This window comes from Zea mays, chromosome 5, assembly GCF_902167145.1.
Source record: "Zea mays cultivar B73 chromosome 5, Zm-B73-REFERENCE-NAM-5.0, whole genome shotgun sequence".
NCBI classification, from domain to species: Eukaryota; Viridiplantae; Streptophyta; class Magnoliopsida; order Poales; family Poaceae; genus Zea; species Zea mays.
The window spans coordinates 115,027,926-115,046,644 of NC_050100.1; the positions used below are offsets into that span (position 1 = coordinate 115,027,926).

Below are 18,719 nucleotides of genomic sequence, written 5' to 3' on the forward strand. Positions count from 1 at the left end.
GTCCACGCACGTGATGGCCGGCCGGCAAAGTGCGCAGCAGCCAGCAGCAAGCAGGGCAGCACACCAGCACACGGCACGCGCCGTCCACCTCACCCGAACGGCGAACCCGTGTGGATTTTTTTTCGCGTGGCCGACGAAGGGCCAGCGCGCTCGGCCTCTCAAGGGCACGAGCGATGGCCGGGGAGCCTCACGCGAAAGCGCCGCGCGGTCGGTATGCACAGAAATCGCGCCCCGCGCCGCGCAGTGGAGCAGCATCACCGTCGTGCGGGCCCGGGACACACGGTGGCCCGCGCTTCGGCGAGCCGGGCAGGAGCGCGAGGGCCGGGGCGCGGCCACGTAGCGGTGCTGCGCGCCTTGGGATGGCGCCGGCGAACGCGTGGTCTCGGCAGCGGCCACGCGGGCGGGGCCCTGGCCGTGCGATTTGTGAAGGCTGGACGGCTGGGTCGCGGCCGCTAAAACCCCAAACCCTGTCGGGCAATTAATGCTGTCCATGGAGCAGGTTTTTCAGGGAGGACCTTTCCGTTTGGAAACCATGAGGTAGACCCCCCTACGGTCTGTGTTGTTCCCACGCAGATGGACCTGGACGTAAAAAGTGGAAGGGTTTTATGGAATTCTCGGGGCTGTTGAGGAGCTGAATCGTAGGAACCTGCCGTGCGTGGCGTCAAAAAAGCACTCTTGGTCCAACCAAATACAATACAAGCAAGCGACCAGGAGGGACAGGAAGGATCGCAGCGGAGGAGATAGCTAGGGAAGGGCAAATCTGCAGGGCCTGAGAGGGTGAGGTAGAGCGCGCCAGCCAGAATGCAGGAGCAGGCGGCGAGCTCGCGGCCTTCCAGCAGCGAGAGGTCGTCCAGCTCCGGGCACCACGTGGACATGGAGGTCAAGGAAGGCAAGCTAGCTACTACCTCTGGCATGGCACCCCGTGCTGTGGAACTATCCTGTGCATCTTCTTTTTGGCTTATAAGCTTGAGTTTATCACCAATCCCAGTTCTTTCATTGTTTTTTTAGAACTTCGTTGTTCCAAGTTCCAACGCTTCCGATAGGTTCTCGTTTGCTTTTGTCGTGCAACTGAACTGCTGCAAGACTTGTCAAGCAAGTCTACTCGAGTTCGAGTCTCGAGCTCTCTCTCCAAGATCTTGACTCGTTTATTTGGTGAACTGATCCAGCCACACCTGTGGTGTGATTGAGTTGCAGGGATGGAGAGCGACGATGAGATAAGGAGAGTGCCGGAGCTGGGCCTGGAGTTGCCGGGAGCCTCCACGTCGGGCAGGGAGGCTGGCCCTGGCGCTGCGGGCGCAGACCGCGCCCTTGCCCAGTCGTCCACGGCGCAGGCCAGCGCGCGCCGCCGCGTCCGCAGCCACGCCGACAAGGAGCACAAGCGCCTCAAAAGGTGAGCGTGAGATTTCTTGTAACCCTAGTAATAGTACCATATATACTAGCATCAACACCGGCGCCTTCGTGCAAGTTTAATTACAAAGTATATGGGACATATACTGCCCCATATGTTCTTTCTTTCTTTTTTTGCTTTTGCTGCTCGATAACACAGAAAAGTTGGTAGTATGGAATTCAGTTTGTTTGGATGAATTGGGATGAGTGACTGTGTGTCACGGGCTAGCTCATTTGTTGACAAAATAAAATATCTTTCATGAGCCATGCGTGTTTGGATTTAGCGTTGTAGTGGACCACATTAATGTATCCACCAGAATTTGGTCCCCTTTGTGGGGTTTAGATAAGAAACGAGTGCCTGGTGAGCAAAGGTGGTTTGGAAGACTATATATGTTTTCAGAAACATGAATAATGTAATTACCGGGATTGCAAGTTGCTAAGTAAGATTGTTAGATTGTCTCTATAATAGATCATGTATATGATAGTGTACTGTTTTACACTATAGACAATACTATTTACAGGATAATGTTCAAAATATAGAGGGTGAGATAGAGAGCTGCTAGAGCCAAACTTAGACAATGACGCTCAGTTTATAACTTGTTGGAATTGTGCTTGTGTCTTTATAGTGGCAACACTAGTAGGTAGGGTCAGATTTAGGTAGAGGGTCACCAGGATGGTCTCCCTAGGCCCCTAAATTAGATGGACCCCTCCTTATGTTTTCCTATTATATATGTATTTTAATTTCCGTACACTAAAAAAAATCTAAAAAACGATAAAAAACTGAAGTTAAGTTTACGAAAAACATCAATGTCTTCGATGTATATTTTTTAGTATAACAAAAAGATAGATTTTTATTCTAATATATTTGTTACTTATTGGATCTTATTTACATGCATATGTGATGGCGGCATCAGCTAAAAAAAGAAATTTTAAAAATAAAATCATTGAAGAACTATTTAAGGTCTGCATTGTCTAAGAACGTCTAAACGGTTTGAAAACTTTATATATTGAAAAACAATTGTTAGTTGATGTTGATATCAACACTATCATTGATGACATTGTATCAAGAAATGTTAGAAGAAAATTTTACAATATTGTATGGATAATTTGAAACATTTTTTTATGTTATATCAATTTCTATTGATAAAAAATATGTATATATTGAGTAAAACTATATTTATATAGAAGAGGCCCCAGTATTTGTGTCCGCCCCAGGACATTAAAATGTCAACATAGACCTGACAGTAGGAAAAAGTGGTCGAAACAAACTTATAGCATTGAAGACGCCCGCTGAAATAAATTGATATTTGTTAGTCTAGATGAAGCTTCACTTGACTTCGTTCAGTTCTTATCAGCTGGGTGAAGCTCTTCACCCACTAAGTAATAATCGATTATTACTGAAAATAATTTAGTAATTATTGATTATTATTGACTGGATGAAGATTCACCTAAGGTGACAAATAACATATATATACATGCTAATTTTACATCCTAGATGCCAAATAACTATTTGGCACCAGACCCAACCCTCGCACGCGCAATAGCTCGCAGCCAAACAGACCCTCCCATCCGCCTACATCAGTCGAACGGATCCAACTAAGGCCTTGTTCGGTTATTCCCAATACACATGGATTGGATGGGATTGGAAAAAATTCTTAAGAAGTTTGACTTGTTTGGGATTCAAACTCATCCAATCCCACTCAATACACATGGATTGAGAGCTAACCGAACAAGCCCTAACAATTTTTTGAACAAACCTATCCAACTAACAATTTTTTGAACAAACCTTATATCCGGACTCCACTCTCCTAAAAAGAGAATTATGTCCTACTAGAACAAGTGTTAAAATTGAAAATCGATTTTACCATTGTGTTCGTCATGATGAAAGCCTCAAATCTTTTAATTAAAAGATATACCAAAAAATAAACTAAAAATGTATTTGTTTTCTATGCATGCATGCGGCAGGCTGGGGGGCGGGGACATGCATGCAATCGCAAGGCATGGGCCAGGCTGCAAGTGGGTGCGGTACGAAATAGCACTATCGCACGCGCTTATATATCTCCTTGCTCATCTAAATAGTTGTAGACAACACTTTTGGACATATCACATGGTTTCTTCAGGTTCAATTGTGTGATCCTTATTGATCGTCACATCAACGCACCATCGACCATCGTCGTATCTTATCTACTGTTGAGCTCTAGTACACCATCTTTATCAACAGCGTATAGTTATTTTAATTTAGCGTCACATCAGCTATTGTTTTACGGACATTTTGTTAAAATGAATCAAGACACTTCATTAAATAAAAATTCATTCGAGTACATAACTAAGCACATAAAAATTACATAATTCATAAAAACACATAAAAATTATATAATTCATAAAGATTGAACAAAAATTAATTAATTTATAAAATATAAATAAAAAATACACAAATTCCTGAAACTAAAAGGTATATAATTCATAATATTTTATGGGATTGTTATATATTTTTGGGGGTTTTTTTTGTATTTTTGGATTTAAAATGATATAAAAATGTGTGATGTCTTTAAATCTGGCCAGTACCGACCTATTTGAATTGGTATCGACTGGACCGTCAACAAAACCGGTCGATATAGACCGAACCATCCAACATATTTGTTGGTAAGGTATGAGTTGATCCGACTCTAACACGGTCGGTACCAATTGGATCGACCAATTGATTGGTCCACCAACAATCGTTAAGATCTGTCCGACTGGTTCATAGGCCACGTCATCCTTCAATACGAGCATACTTTGTATCTATCCTTAGGGCATGTGCAATCCTGAGTCGTTAGAATAGTTTTCAAATACAAGAGATAACTAAGAAACTGCATGATATAACCCTAAACCCCTAGATAATAAATATAGTCAAGACACAATATGTATAGAGAGTTGTGTAGAGACGGATGCTCTTGATTTTCTTCACTTAGCCCCTTAAGAACCTTTCAAGAGACCCCTTATTTAATTGGGTTGTACATGCCCTTATGCCAGCATCTGTGTTGGTCCCGCACCTCTTAGGTCATCTCTAGTAATTTTTGTATTTTAAACTTTACTCTGCAAACAGTGTCAAATAATATTATTTACAGTTTTAAGTTCTCTATTTTACGCGATCCACTGGAGGCAGTCTTACGACGGTAACGTTGGAGTGGTGGTGTTTGTTTGACACCAGTGATACCCGTGGACACTAGTGGTGCCGTGGCGGCGGCGGCGTTTCAGCATTTGTGTGATACTTCCTAAACACAATACAGCACTACTGCCATATTAGTTGTTAGCACACTAATGCTAATGCTTCCCTAAGCAATGCTAATGCCAATAGAGCTTGTAAGCATTATATTCCTAACGACAGTTTAGCTGGTATGCAAGTACATTATTTTATTTTAATCGATCAGGAATGGTGATTACTTTATATGATCTCAAATTATGGAACACATTGTTTGTGTGCAATTTGAACTCTTAGTTGAATTGGTGTCACATTAATATGAATTCTGGGAAAATGACAAATTTGTCTCGATCCGTATTATTCTCTATTGTACCATTGAAAAATGTCTCAACCTTCTTCTTTTTTTTAAAAAAAAATACTGTGTTAAATTTGCGATGTATATATACTATGGTCAATCTGGTCTTGTGTCTTGAAGTTGTCCTGATTTGCTATGTTCGTGACTTGTGAAGGTTACTGAGGAACAGGGTGTCAGCTCAACAGGCTAGAGAGAGGAAGAAGGCTTATTTAACTGATCTGGAGGTGAAGGTGAGAGATCTGGAGAAGAAGAACTCGGAGATGGAAGAGAGGCTCTCCACCCTCCAGAACGAGAACCAGATGCTCCGACAGGTAAATTTTCCATTGGTTTGGCTATGTATTTGGGACAGAATTTTTTGTTAAATTTGTTTAGTACTTGATATGCTTCATCGTTCGTGGACACAATACTGCTGTCTTTATTTTACCTATACTGTTGTACCATAAGAACTGAAACCGTTGTCTTAAATTTTTGTTAATGGATTGTATTCTGTATTACCATGGAATTTGGAATTATATTGGGTTTCAAGGTTTTTGTTTTGTGAAAAAAAAATGTTGGGCCCTGCCAGTAGTACTCGAGTAGGGTGATGCGAGAATAAAGCGAACTGAGCCTGATTTAGTTCTTCACCTTTTTGCAGATACTGAAGAACACCGCTGTAAACAGAAGAGGTTCAGGAAGCACTGCTAGTGGAGAGGGCCACGGCCAATAGCACTGAATGACGGAAAAATAGTAATGAATCATGATAAATATATGTTTATATGGAGTGGATTTGGTGAGCTTGCTTTGTGGCCAAAGGAGGGAACCCCAAAAACTGGGGTCAGACAGCCAAGTGCCGACGGTTCAGGGAAAAAGAACTTATGGAATTAATGCATTTGATTTTAACATGGTTTACATATCATCATCTTCTACTAGTTTTCTAAAAATGATGTTTGTGGATCAAGGCCAGACCAGGCCGGGCCGAGAAAATTTAAGGCCTTAGCCAAATCTAAGGTAGTAAGGTCTATATTTTCATTGAAAAATAATTAATAACAATCTAAACTTGCAAAACATTGTAATAGAATATATAAAAAAACATATCTATTCACTACAGTAAACTGACGAATATCCAACGGTCACGTTATCTCCGACGGCTTCCTACGAGGCCGTCGGATATAATCTTATGTCCGACGGCCACCATGGGCTCTCGGAAAAAAAAACCTTGTCTCCGACGGCTATTTACGAGGCCGTCGGACATAAGATTATATCCGACAGCTACGCTGCCAGCCGTCGGATATAATCTTATGTTCGACGGCCTCGTAAATAGCCGTCGGAGATAAGGTTTTTTAACACAGTCCCAGCCCGGCGCGCGGTTCATTTTCACGCGCGCTCGCCTTCTCTCTTCTCTGTCTCTGCCCGCCGCCGTCGACGCCCAGCCGCCTTCTCTCTTCTCTGTCTCTGCCCGCCGCCGTCGACGCCCAGCCCGCCGTCGACGCTCGCCGCCGCCGCCGTCGACGCCCCGCCCACCGTCGACGCCTGCCGCCCGCCGTCGCCGCCCCACCCGCCCGCCGTCGACGCCCGCCGCCATCCGCCGGTCGCGGCCCCGCTCGCCCCGTCGCCCACACTGCCGGTGTAAGGTATTTAATATTAATGTATTTAATATATTAATACAAAATATTAATATATTATTTTGTATATATTAATATTGTTTTGTAGTTTGTAATGTTGTTATTTAATAGTTAGTATGTTAAATAATGTTTATCTTATTATATCCGAGGGCCTAAATTTGATTATATGGCGAAATTTGATTATGTAATTAATTTAGTTTATTTTCGTTTAATTAGTGGTGCTTAGATAATTTTAATTTTTAATTTCCGAGGGTAATTATTATGCCCTCGGAAATAAGGTCATTTTATATGATTTGTCACCCATGATAATGTTATGTAGTGGTGTCTATATAATTTAAATTATTAATTTCCGAGGGTAATTATTATGCCCTCGGAAATAAGGTTATTTTATATGATTTAGGGTCCCGTTAAATTATTTTCCTTGTATTAGTGTGGTTTATTAGATTAGAGGCGTGATTAACTTAACTAATCAAGTTAACATCTCGTATCTAGTATGGAGGAGGATCGTCGATGGATGTATGAAGGTTGGAAGAAAAGAGGTGCTCTATCAAGTGAGTGGGTTGCCAAGACTGACGCGTTTCTCGACCGTGCTTTTGCTCGGTCAGAGACTGGAACCGATGTTAGGTGCCCTTGTACCAAGTGTCGGAACATTTATTTCCTTGACAGGAGGACTATGTCGATAGATCTTTGCAAGAACGGTTATATGCCAGGCTATGAGGTGTGGGTGCACCACGGTGAGGACCCACCTCCTTGTATTGTATCAGAAGTTCAGTCACATGAAGAGGAGGACTACGATAGGATGGAAGAGATGCTTGACGATGTACGCCATGAGCTTCTAACCGTCGATTCGGAGAACCCCGGTCAACCCACCGAGTATGAGGATCCAGCTACACCTGAGGTTCAGAAGTTCTTTGAGCTCCTTAAAGCTGCCGAAGAGCCGTTGCATGAGCACACAAAAGTGACCGTCCTTGTATTTGTGACTCGACTTATGGCTATTAAGTCTAAGTTTGCATTCTCAAGGACGGTGAGATTATTTGATTTGGATTTCAAAATTGTCATCATATGCTTGCGATTCAACTGAGGCATGAGTTACTATACTAAGTGCATGGTTCACTCTTGTAGGTTGGGTATTTTTGATTCTACGATTGATTCCAGAGAGCTGAGACGCCGTGGACGACAGTCCACATCGTCGTCTTCACAGTCGTCCCGTTCACGATCATCCGCCCACGACATAGAGATGGCAGTGTTGCGTCAACAGGCAGATTACCATCAATCAGTATTGAGGGAACAATTGGAGTACCAGAGGCAACAATCTGAGTACCAGAGGCAACAAGCCGAGTACCAGAAGAAGAGGGACGAGTATGATGCAAACCTCCAGGCCCAAAATCAAGCTCTTCTCTCGGTAAGCTGAAGTAACATTTTGTAGCTTATTTTGTAAAACACATGATGTGTATCTTATTTGCTCAACAATGACTTATATATAATTTGTAGCAACTAGCCCAACAAGCGGACGTCCCGATGCCCACCTATGGGATGCCGCCTCCGGACTTTGCACTTCCGATGCCAATGCTTGCGCCTCCACCTCCACCTCCGCCTCCGTCACAATTCCCTACGGTATGTACACATATGCGTGTGTGACATGTTCATAGATGTCTTATTTGTTTAAATGAAAAACTGAGTGGTTACAATTTCATGTGCGTGTGTTATAGGGATTTCAGACACCCCCCGCTATAGTTGGAGCACCAGGAGACGGGTCTGGTCAAGACGACGCATCGCATTCGTGGGTGAATAACCTTTTCAACACGCATAGTCCAGCAGGAGGAGGTGGCTACTCGAACCATCCAGGCGATGGATATGATTGATGTGTCGTGATGTTAATTTGTGAAACACTTTGCAACACTTGTTTGCAACCGTGATCACAACACTTGTTTATGAGACACAATGTCAGTTTGCAACAACCGTCGGACCTATATGTTGATGTTAAATTTGTGAATGTTAATATTTATGTGAGAATATTTGAGATTGTAATGTGAATACTTATGTGAATGTGTATATTTGTGATTGTGAATGTATATATGTGCATGGAATCTGTTTTTGTTTTGTAAATGTCAGTTTTTTTAAAAAACAGATTTTTTTGTAACTTCTGAAATATATTATGTCCGACGGCCTAACTGTAGCCGTCGGACATAAGGGCTCACTTATGTCCGACGGTTTTTAAAGCCGTCGGACATAAGGGCTCACTTATGTCCGACGGAGGCCGTCGGACATAACGTTGTGGGACCCACACCTGGTCGTTAAAACGGTTGACCTTTTTTTCCGTCCGACGGGCCGAGGCGGCCGTCGGAGATAAGGCTATTTCCGACGCCTTATCTCCGACGGCCTAAAACCGTCGGACATAGGTTGATGCCGTCGGACATAGGTTATCTCCGACGGTATAAACCTTACGTCCGACGGCTTCGGCCGTCGGAAATTGTTCCTTTTACTGTAGTGATTTTATTCGAATTACATCATTTTTTCGATGGGTTTAAATAAAATCTTGATATGCTTATATCTAATCTTCTTCAACGTTCATTCTCGAGTGTTGTTGTGGCAAACACAAATAGGACTTTACATTTAATTTGGAGAAACTTCGTTCACACACACAGCCAAACATGTTAGGATCCTATGTAGATTTATTATTTGGCACCTTATATAGATTTATTCTTTGCCGCGGCGCTCAGTAGTTCTATGGCGCAGCATAAGAAGGAAGATAGGTAATGTATATTAACATGCATTGTAGTTCTCCTATTTTTTGGGGACCTCAAATATTCGAGGCCCTGTGCACTGCTTGCACATGCCTATGTTCGGATTTGTTGTGGATGAAAGTGTGAATAGAAGCGATTGATTAATATGGACTAGTCGGTTGCCAGTGTGTTGCGATGGCTTACAACAATACCTACATAAACTATCTACCAAAAAGACCTCAAGATTTTTTTATTGGTTGTCTCCGTTTTCCGTACAATATTTTTTTATTTGACTAACCGATGTTGTTGTTTACTCTATTCAATATGTCTTGGTACAACACGGCCAATGAAGGAAGCGTTTAGAAGAGAGTTCACAATGGCTAACTGAACGAACAAAGATTATAGAATGACATAATTCTACCATAGAGAGACCAAATAAGAGGAAGTTTGTGAGCTCAAGTTTCTAAAATAAGTTACATGAACTCAAATTTATAAAAAAGATAGATCAAAATATGGAGTGGTTGCTAAAGTCGGGCATAAATAAAAACTAGATGTGCTTCATACAAATTATGGTACTTCGTAGCAATTACTAACATTTAAAACCAACAAATAACCTTTCCTTTTACTGTTAGCGTGACAAATCATTGCTGCTTCATCCAATTTAGCAACCTCAAACACCATGGAGTCCATTGCGCCAACGTGGTCTAAAAAACGACCTAATGCATGCAAGAGCCAAGAACACAAGGGGCACACATGTTTTGCAAATCCTAACATGGATCTCCAAATCCTAACACATATTTTGCAGGATCCATGAGCCATCATCACAAGAACACAAACCATGTGCAAACAATAAATCAAGTATTAACACACCCAGATTATGTTTAGTCCTTAGCACAACAAAAAACTAACACCCAAAACAACAGAGGAATAACACAATAATTTTTGCAATGACAGAAGGATAGGTGACAGGTACAAAGAAGTGGTAGAAGCATACCGAGTCGACACCGTGGTAAGGGAAAGGCCATGTAGACAGGCGATGTCGAGCCATCGAATGGGTAACATAGCCAGCAAATCAGGAAGAGAAGATGCGTCATACCTGTTCGTTGCTAGAGAAGGACACGACAAAGACCTGGGCATTTGGAGGCGACATAGGTAGTATACCGCTAGATACATATAGGGAGAGAGCACGCAAGCGGAGAAACAAGCCTAGCCGGAGCAGCTCCAAACCGAGAGGCACCTGCACCAAGCGTCAGTCCTAGAAGGGCGAGAGAATGCGAGTGACTTCCCAGCCATGGACCCGCCAAGGCGACACAACACCACCACCAACTCTATATCATATGCCGACTGCTGCCGCGCTACAGGCCTTGGTTGTCCAGTATCTCAAACCTGTACTCCTCATCGCTAAGATAACTAAGCGTAGCAGGCGCCACCATGTCCTCCTCGGCGGCACACACGGAGAAAGGCCAGGAACAAGACTGACTCGCCCCGTACTCGAGTCGACGAGCGTCGATCAGCTCACGGCTGCGACCGTGGAGGGGCAGCAGGTTGGGGAGGAAGAATAGAGAGAAGGCCGGGAAGACAAACAGGACGTCTGACGACAGCGAAAACGATGGTGCGCGCATGATGTGAAACGTCGTCATGGAAATGCAATAGCCAATGTGCAGGTCTATGTCAGGGCTAGTGTCGGACGAATATGGGGAGGAGGCGCCTGCCCCCAGGCCCTCTACTGAGAATGGGGTGGCGCGAAGGCGGAGGCATGAGGGGAGAGAGAAAAGAAGCAGGATGGCGAACGAGGTCGCCACAACTAAGGCGAGGACCATCATTATTGTGTGGAGATATAGATGGCCAAATGGGCCATGTGTGGCAGTCGGCCCGAGGCACGGTTAATTTAATAGTGTCTGGGCCAGCCCAGCACGACCGCGCGCGTCGTGCTTGTGCCGTAACCTCGGCATGTAGTGTTGGCCCAGCCCGACACAATTATATTTTTTATTTTACAAAAATCGTATATACATATGTACAATTTATATTCAATATTAAAAATACATGAGCATGATGTTCTACTGGTTAGACGGTTTCACCAGTGTCTCCTGCCTTTCTTCCATCAGAGCGTGGATTCAAACCCTACCTCCTGCATCACTTTTTAACATTTTACGCTGATTTAACCAAATGGTCCGACATGCTAAGAGGCCAGCCAAACACGGTCAGCAGGCCGGCGTGCCGAGCTGCGGCCCGCGAGCGTTGGGCCTAGCGGGCCCATGCCGGGTCGCCGTTTGGCCATCTATATGCTGAGGTGTGGTTTGGGACATAGAGGTTGGTTGCACGGAGGGGACAGTCGTGCAGCGGGTTAATTTGAAATAGATGTGAGGGGTTATTTGTAAAATGATGACGCGGAACAACCATTGAAACTAGTGCTTTAATATAGTAGAGAAGAAATAGAGATAGAGAAAGAGAAGAGATTAAGATTATCGGTTCAAGAACTGTTGCGTGAAACATGCAAAATAGATCTACAGGATGTGCTTCCATGGTTGTGCAATGATCAGCTGTATTAATTACACCATGTCAGCTGCTAATGAAAATTTGAGAATAAGCTCCAAAGGGGTATTTGCCTTCCATGACAAGGACAACTGAAGTGCTGCTGATTATATTTTTTGTTTTTTATGCAGTCTGACAAAGCCGACCATGGTTGTATTTGCCCGGTTTCTCAAGCGTTCATTATCTCTGAAAGTTCAAAGGTAACGCTGGATGTTTTAGCAGCAAGTAATTTTCCACAGAAAATATACAGATCAAATCAAGTCTTCCATGGCTCGACTGGCTTTTTCTGTACGAAAACGTCCATGTTTTCCTAAAAAAAGAGCAAACGTCCATGTTTCTCTATCTGTTTCTTCTCCATGCTGGGGCACTGGCGCTGACGTGACCGCAAGGTGATTATTGTCACCAGATCAGAACTAGCTCGGATATATATTTAGGGGGTGTTTGGTTCTGTGGACTAAAATTTAGCCAGGTCACATCAAGCGTTTGACTTTCAAATAGGAGTATGAAATATAGACCCAACCAACTGTACTAGATTCGTCTCACTTTTTAATCTTCGGCTGAGAAATTAGTTTTATAATCCGACTACATTTAATACTTCGAACGGAGGTTCAAACATTCGATGTGATAGGGGCTAAATTTTACCAGGGCAAACCAAACACCCCCTTAAACGTATATAGTCCCAATCTCGCGTATAGACAATCATTTTTTCTTTAAACATACATACATGAGTTCGGTAAGCATGCATTAAGTATCGATTAATGACGACACGTTGCACTGCTGTGCTTTTCAACGAGACGAATTGCCATTTGCCAAAGCTCCATCGCGCCGGTCTGCCCACGCCGTAAACGTCATTTTGCCTGGACATCAAGGCACGTGCATCTTCATTAAATGAATGACAAAGCTTTTCGATCTGTTTACTCCAGAGTCCAGACGTGAGTAAACTATTGTCACAAAATCGTTGGTTAGACCATGATTCTGACCGACTCTAAGTCTAGATATTCTAGTTTGTATCTAGATCATTTTACATAGTTGTAATTTGACCGAGCTTTGTACTAGTCACGCATATAAAATAGACTCTTGGCCTTATTAAATGACACGATATGTCAAGCAAATTTTTTATGGTAATCAGAGCCGTTTTTTCTGAAGATGACTAGCGAGAAAGAAAGGACAATGGCAGCAACCTCGATTACCGTTGTCCTCGACGTTGGTCCTTGGACCGACAGTCAACAAGAAACTTACGTGGGACAGTTGGATCTTGTGGAAGGCGTAGTTCCTCCTCAGCTGTTATCGTGTGCAACTCATATAGTACCTCAATGAGAAGATCGACGTGCCGTCAGTTGAGACCATCATCACAAATAACGACAAGAATGAAAAGAAGATGCTTAATCCAGAGTATGTAACATGGATGTCACAAGATCAACAAGTCCAGTCGTTTTCATCAAATCTCTCTATCCACTACCGGAATCCGGGTCTTTGCCGAGTGCTCGACACTTTGCCGGGTGCATCTCATACATGCGCCAAAGAAGACAACAAATACAATAACAGAGTGTATAGAGATAAATGTCACAATAACATCAGAGTACTTATTGCATAGGGGAAGTCTTACAGGATAAAAGATAAATATAAAACGAACTAAAGTCCATCCTTGGCGCCATAAAGTCAACTGGGAGACGCCACCTAGATCAAATCAAACTCCTCGTTGTGTGGCTCCTCTTGAACCACCTGTTCTTCTCCTGTGTGGGGGGGGGGGTGTGAGACATCAAGGGTGAGCTCACACATGTTCATCAGTCAACAAGTTGTGGGGAATAATATGGCATAAACTCACCAAAGGTGGGAGATCATGTGAAGTGTAAGGCTTACCAAAGAGAATGGTTAAAGCTGAGCATTGCTTTTAAAGTTGGTCAAAATTTTATTAGCAATTACTAGATGTAAGTAAATACCAAACCATAATAACAATAATAGAACAAAATTAATAATAAAACCATGCAAATGCAAATGACAAATTGAATTTAAGTTCCATAAATTAATCATGCGAGAGTCCTGAGCTGCTCTTGACCGTTAGCTCGGCTAGTATACCAGTTTTACACTCTGCAGAGGTTGTACCCTGTACCCACAAGTCGTGTATCCCATGTCGCCAGGGTTAGCTAGACCCTTAGACACTACCGAGGTGAATGACTAGGGATCCACTACGAGGTCTTTACAAAGTTCCACTAGCTTCCAAAAACCCGCTACAATTTATGGGAAGAGCACTTACAAGAATCCCTCGTCTGACCGCCATCGCAGCAAAATCAACCCGAGAACCTCCCTGCATGCAACTCCCCTATTGCCCTTGCCCCTTTCGGTTAAGGTAGTCTTCCACTAGCTTTTCTAATTAGTTAGCCAAGGGCATCCCATTCCACCCTTGTGGTGGCACGTGTTTCTCAAGTTAAGCTCCATGCTCCAATTAAAGATAATGATCTTGACATGAACATAAATAACATAACAGAATAATTGGAACATGGATATAATGAAATATTAACCCAAAACCATATAAAGCAATGGCAAAACTACCCAAGTGATTCAGGGGTAAACAAGGTAAAAGATAATTAGGCTAGGATGACCTATTGGGTCCCATCAAACCTATGCATTGAATAGTGATAATAAAGAACATTATTGGGTAATAAATGTGGTCAAGGGCACAACTTGCCTGGCACTTGGGATTCTAGGTACCAGAATGATTCTTCAGATCCTCGTGACCTCACTGCTAGTTGAAGCAATATAAACAGACATGGTATAGACAAAATTAACATCACACCAAACATAAGAACATACTGCATAATAATGATCTACGCGTTGCTACGAGATTGTGGGAACGAGAACCACTAAAATCGGAGTTACGGTTAAGGAGTTATGATTTTATAGAAGATTTATGTGATTAAAATATTAAACTATATTATAAATTAGTTAATATAAATCATATAAGAGGTTATTCTATAAATAATTATCTCAATTTTAATCTAAGTTATAAATTGACCATAGATCATATTCTAGTAGATTATAATGATAAGCAGTTTAACCAGACTAACCAACATAAATTAAATACAGATCTAATTATAAAATAATATGACATGGTATAATAAATGTTGTTATTGAATAGTAAATATTTGTACGAGACTAACGCAACTTGAATGGATCAAATCGGAGTTATAGATTTTAAGTTATGAATTTCTAAAGATTCTATGTGTTTTGTACAAGATTAAATAGGATATAAATTTTAATGTGACTTTCATGTCAAAACAGTGGCACTAATTGATAAAAAATAATATTATAAAATTATAGGAACTAGAATGAATTAATTTGGAGCTAGAATGGATTTCCTATGAACTAAATAAGTTCGTGGAATTATTTTAACACAAAAAAACATTTTCTAATTGAATTTCTGAATTTTCATATGATTCTGTACTACAAGCCAATTCCCAGCAAAGATAGGGCCACAGTGTAAAATGTTCTAAGACTCAGACTAAGTCTAGAGTGGGCCGCGGGTTAATTATCGAAGACTTGAGGGGCTCATACTCAAAAGACGCACGACAAAGGGGTACAGTTATATCCTGGTTGTTGGATCACCGATCTATGGATCAGATTAGATCCAAACCTTTCTGAACCGGTACACTATCCTATCTGCGGGATTCGACAACAAGGGCCAGGATTAAACGATGCTCCTTACGAATCGGTGCAGAGACCCAGCCGTCGGATCAGAGATCCATGACCCAGATCGCAAAGTCTCCCGGCTGGTTCTTAACGGTCCGATCTAGATTGAGGGTCTGGATTTAAACACCGAAGGGGTAAGCCTCATTCTAATCTCCACCACTCAATCGCAATCCGATAGCGCGCCTATGTTCTTCCACCACGCGATGACCAGAGAAGGCGGAGCAGAGGCCCACAGCGGCTCTCCACCGGCGTGCGGCGAATCCGGCGACCCGGTACCCGAATCCTATGGACGATGGGCGCTATACGCTAGATAGAACAAGGTGATCGTCATGGAAAGCTCACCAATGATGGCGCCCAGCAGAGTCCCGCCGTCGAGGAAGGATGGCCATGGCGGAAATCCCCAGCTCCATCGAGCAATTCACATCTCGCCCGCTATACACCGTGACCTACACCGCCACACACACGCTCGATTTGATCCTACGAAGCTCCAAAGCCATCTACCGGTGCTAGAGTGATAACGCTCAATTATTTCACCCGCGGTGGATCAATGGTGGCGGTTGCACTCTCCTCTCTGTCCCACTACACAGGGCGTCTTGGTGGTTCTCAACTCGACTTCGTGGCTGTGCTGGTTTCGTGGGGCCGCAACAGAGAGGTGGAGGTGGATTATATGGAGGTGAGGGCCAATGACCGAGTCGGCTAGGCCAAGCAACCCGATCAACGCAGAGCTAACCCTTCGATTCAGCCGTCGATCTGTTACAGGGAGAAGAAGGTCTGACGAAGTGGTCCCAGGTGTCAACGACCCGGGTGGAGAAGAGCGCGCGCCGCATGATTGATGGGTGGGCCCCACCCGTCGGCACACCGATGTGGCAGGATCGGCAGAATTGAGTTGGGCTCGGTGGCAACTAGCTAGGCCGCGCGGATGAAGGGTAACTGGGCCGGTTTGGGTGACTCAAGCCCAACAGGTATTTTGTCCTTTTTCTTTTATAATTTCCTTTTTCCTTTTCTATTTTTTCTCTATTTCCACATTCAATTTGAATTCAATTCAAAGCTTGTGGCTCATTGTTCACAACTCATATTTGTGCAGTTAGAAGTACCAAATTTGGAGACATTTATAGATATATATTATTTATATTTTATATCCTTTCTCTCTCTTTTTTCCTTCTCTCCTTTTAATTTCTAGAATTCAGTTTTGAATCCAATTCCAACTATGAACTTATACTCATTTTCAATGTACAAATTTAATATACTACTATGAAAAGGGCTTCTTGTGTTCATGAATTTATTTCTCTATTTTGTGTAGTAGTTTTATTTTCTTTTCTAAATTCTTGAAATTCTTTTAGATCTTAAATCCCATTTTGGACTTTAATAAATTTATCTTTACATTTTTTATTGTCACAAAATGCACACACAATAAAATCCAGCATGATGCATAATTCAGTGGCATACCTTTTTTTAATTATTTGTTTTTTACGTATGGTGTTCACATGTGATGGTAAATAGATACAACACACACATATAAAGAAAGGAAATAACTTTTCTCCTTTTATATTATCTCTTACAAATTGGGCATTATAAATCCTACCCCCTTAACAAGAATCTCGTCCTAGAGATTTGTAAGAGAAGGGACACCACAAGTTTAGCTTGTAGTCCAAAAGTTTGTTTGATGTTTGGTGGGGATATAGAGATTATACAATCCATCATGACTCTATTGGTTGGGTTAGCTCTTATGCTCATGGTTGAGTTGGTCTAATGTGCTAAGTTAACACCTGGCTAGAAGGGTCCAAGTACAACTAATTTGTTTAAGCAGACCACATTGGATTAGATCACACTAGGTTCCATAATCCTATTTAAGAATACCATTTAGTTGAGCATATCTCGCTAACTTTATCTTTATGAAATCCCAGTTTTTTTTTCTAAGTGGAACTTCTAATTATTTTTATAAACCTAGAATTTTCATGCCCTTAACAGGTGTGGCATAGAAACAAAGGTACAACAGGCTTTTAGCTATTGAGTGGGTGTAGAGAAGATTTGGGGTAAAAGAAAGTTAGGTAGGTAAGACTTTTATTCTGAGTGGTGGATCTTGATTCATCAGATGATCTGTTTCTACTCATATCGTTCATTGTCGAAGTTAACCTTCTTCATGAGTCGGATTCAGGGACCATCAGTCGTGGTGTTAGATGCCATTATCCGAGTTGGGATATCAATTGCGAGTACATGGGTAGGTAGGTTAAACAGAGTTTTGCTTTCTTGGATAAATGGGTTGGGAAACCTATAACAAAGGCTAGGTCGTGGTTTTACGGACGAAGTGGTTTAAGACACCAATTTTAGGTTTAAAACTCTTTTTTCGGAATATGGTCTAATCTATGTCACCAGTATTAACTGACTTGTCTGAGTAACTTCCTTTAGATTAGATCATGTTAGATTAGGTAGGGTCTAGGTTGGATTGGATATAACTAGATTAGACTAGTTTGAGTTAGATAGATCTACCAGGGTAGAATATATATTATTAGGATATGTTAGAATCTTTTGAGATAGGAGGGATTATATGATGTAGGTAAGTCAGAATCTCTGTCGGTTAAAACATAGGGGTTATGCAACTATCGGGTGGTTAAGGTAGTTGCATATGGCCAGGTTGTACTAAGACTCCAATTTAAATTAAAACATATTTATAAGAGTAGGATCCAATCTTATTTTACCAGTATTATCTAACATGTTTGTCCATTGGGTTAGATCTGATCAGATTAGATGGGACCAGAATTAAATTGGTGTAATTGGATTAGACTAGACGAGATCTACTTAATTTATTTTGGAATAGATCATGTTTGTTACACTATTATGAGATAGGCAAAGGGGATAAGTATTCATATTAGGACAAGACGAATTTATAAGAATAAGATAGAATCTTTTGAGATTAGTTAGATCTATTGGGATAAGATGAAAATCTTTTCAAGATGAGATGAATCTATTAAGGTAAGAGAGTATCTTTTAAGATAAGATGAATCTATTAAGATAGGAGAGAGTCTTTTAAGATAAGAGAGATCTATATAAAATATTCTAGTGGGGGTACTTTTAGTTGGTCTAGTTTATCTTATAAACTATTTAAGAGGATACTAATTTTTTTTAACACAAGCTGAACCTATTAGGATAAGATAGATTATATATATATATATATATTCTTTTTTCAACTTAAAGGAATCTATCTGAAATAGATACACTTTAATGGAGGATAATCTAGGTTGTTTAGTTATCTTATG

General features: G+C 41.8%; 1 protein-coding gene and 1 long non-coding RNA gene across 4 annotated transcripts; both read left to right on the forward strand.

Moving 5' to 3' along the window:
• The first annotated feature begins 654 nt into the window (after positions 1–654).
• Positions 655–5,837, forward strand: LOC100286123 (uncharacterized). 3 transcript variants are annotated; one of them, XM_008645650.3, is made up of 4 exons: positions 655–889; positions 1,167–1,390; positions 5,077–5,233; positions 5,557–5,814. In XM_008645650.3, exons 2-4 carry the CDS (start codon positions 1,197–1,199, stop codon positions 5,626–5,628), a joined length of 423 nt encoding a protein of 140 aa, XP_008643872.1. In that variant the 5' UTR covers positions 655–889; positions 1,167–1,196; the 3' UTR covers positions 5,629–5,814. The 3 variants fall into 3 exon arrangements, with proteins under 3 accessions (XP_008643872.1, XP_008643871.1, NP_001152483.1); XM_008645649.4 differs by having other exon boundaries at positions 679–889; positions 1,009–1,390; NM_001159011.2 differs by having other exon boundaries at positions 732–889; positions 1,195–1,390; positions 5,557–5,837.
• A 2,259-nt stretch (positions 5,838–8,096) lies between these two features.
• Positions 8,097–8,610, forward strand: LOC103626800 (uncharacterized). The gene is made up of 2 exons (XR_002261990.1): positions 8,097–8,137; positions 8,233–8,610. It is a non-coding gene; the product is annotated as an uncharacterized lncRNA (long non-coding RNA).
• Positions 8,611–18,719: the final 10,109 nt, after the last annotated feature.

Coding starts and splice junctions, on each gene's coding strand:
- LOC100286123 (NM_001159011.2), top strand. CDS start 802: ATGCAGGAGCAGGCGGCGAGCTCGCGGCCTTCCAGCAGCGAGAGGTCG. Junction 890..1,194: donor GGACATGGAGGTCAAGGAAG/GCAAGCTAGCTA, acceptor ATTGAGTTGCAG/GGATGGAGAGCGACGATGAG. Junction 5,234..5,556: donor AGAACCAGATGCTCCGACAG/GTAAATTTTCCA, acceptor ACCTTTTTGCAG/ATACTGAAGAACACCGCTGT.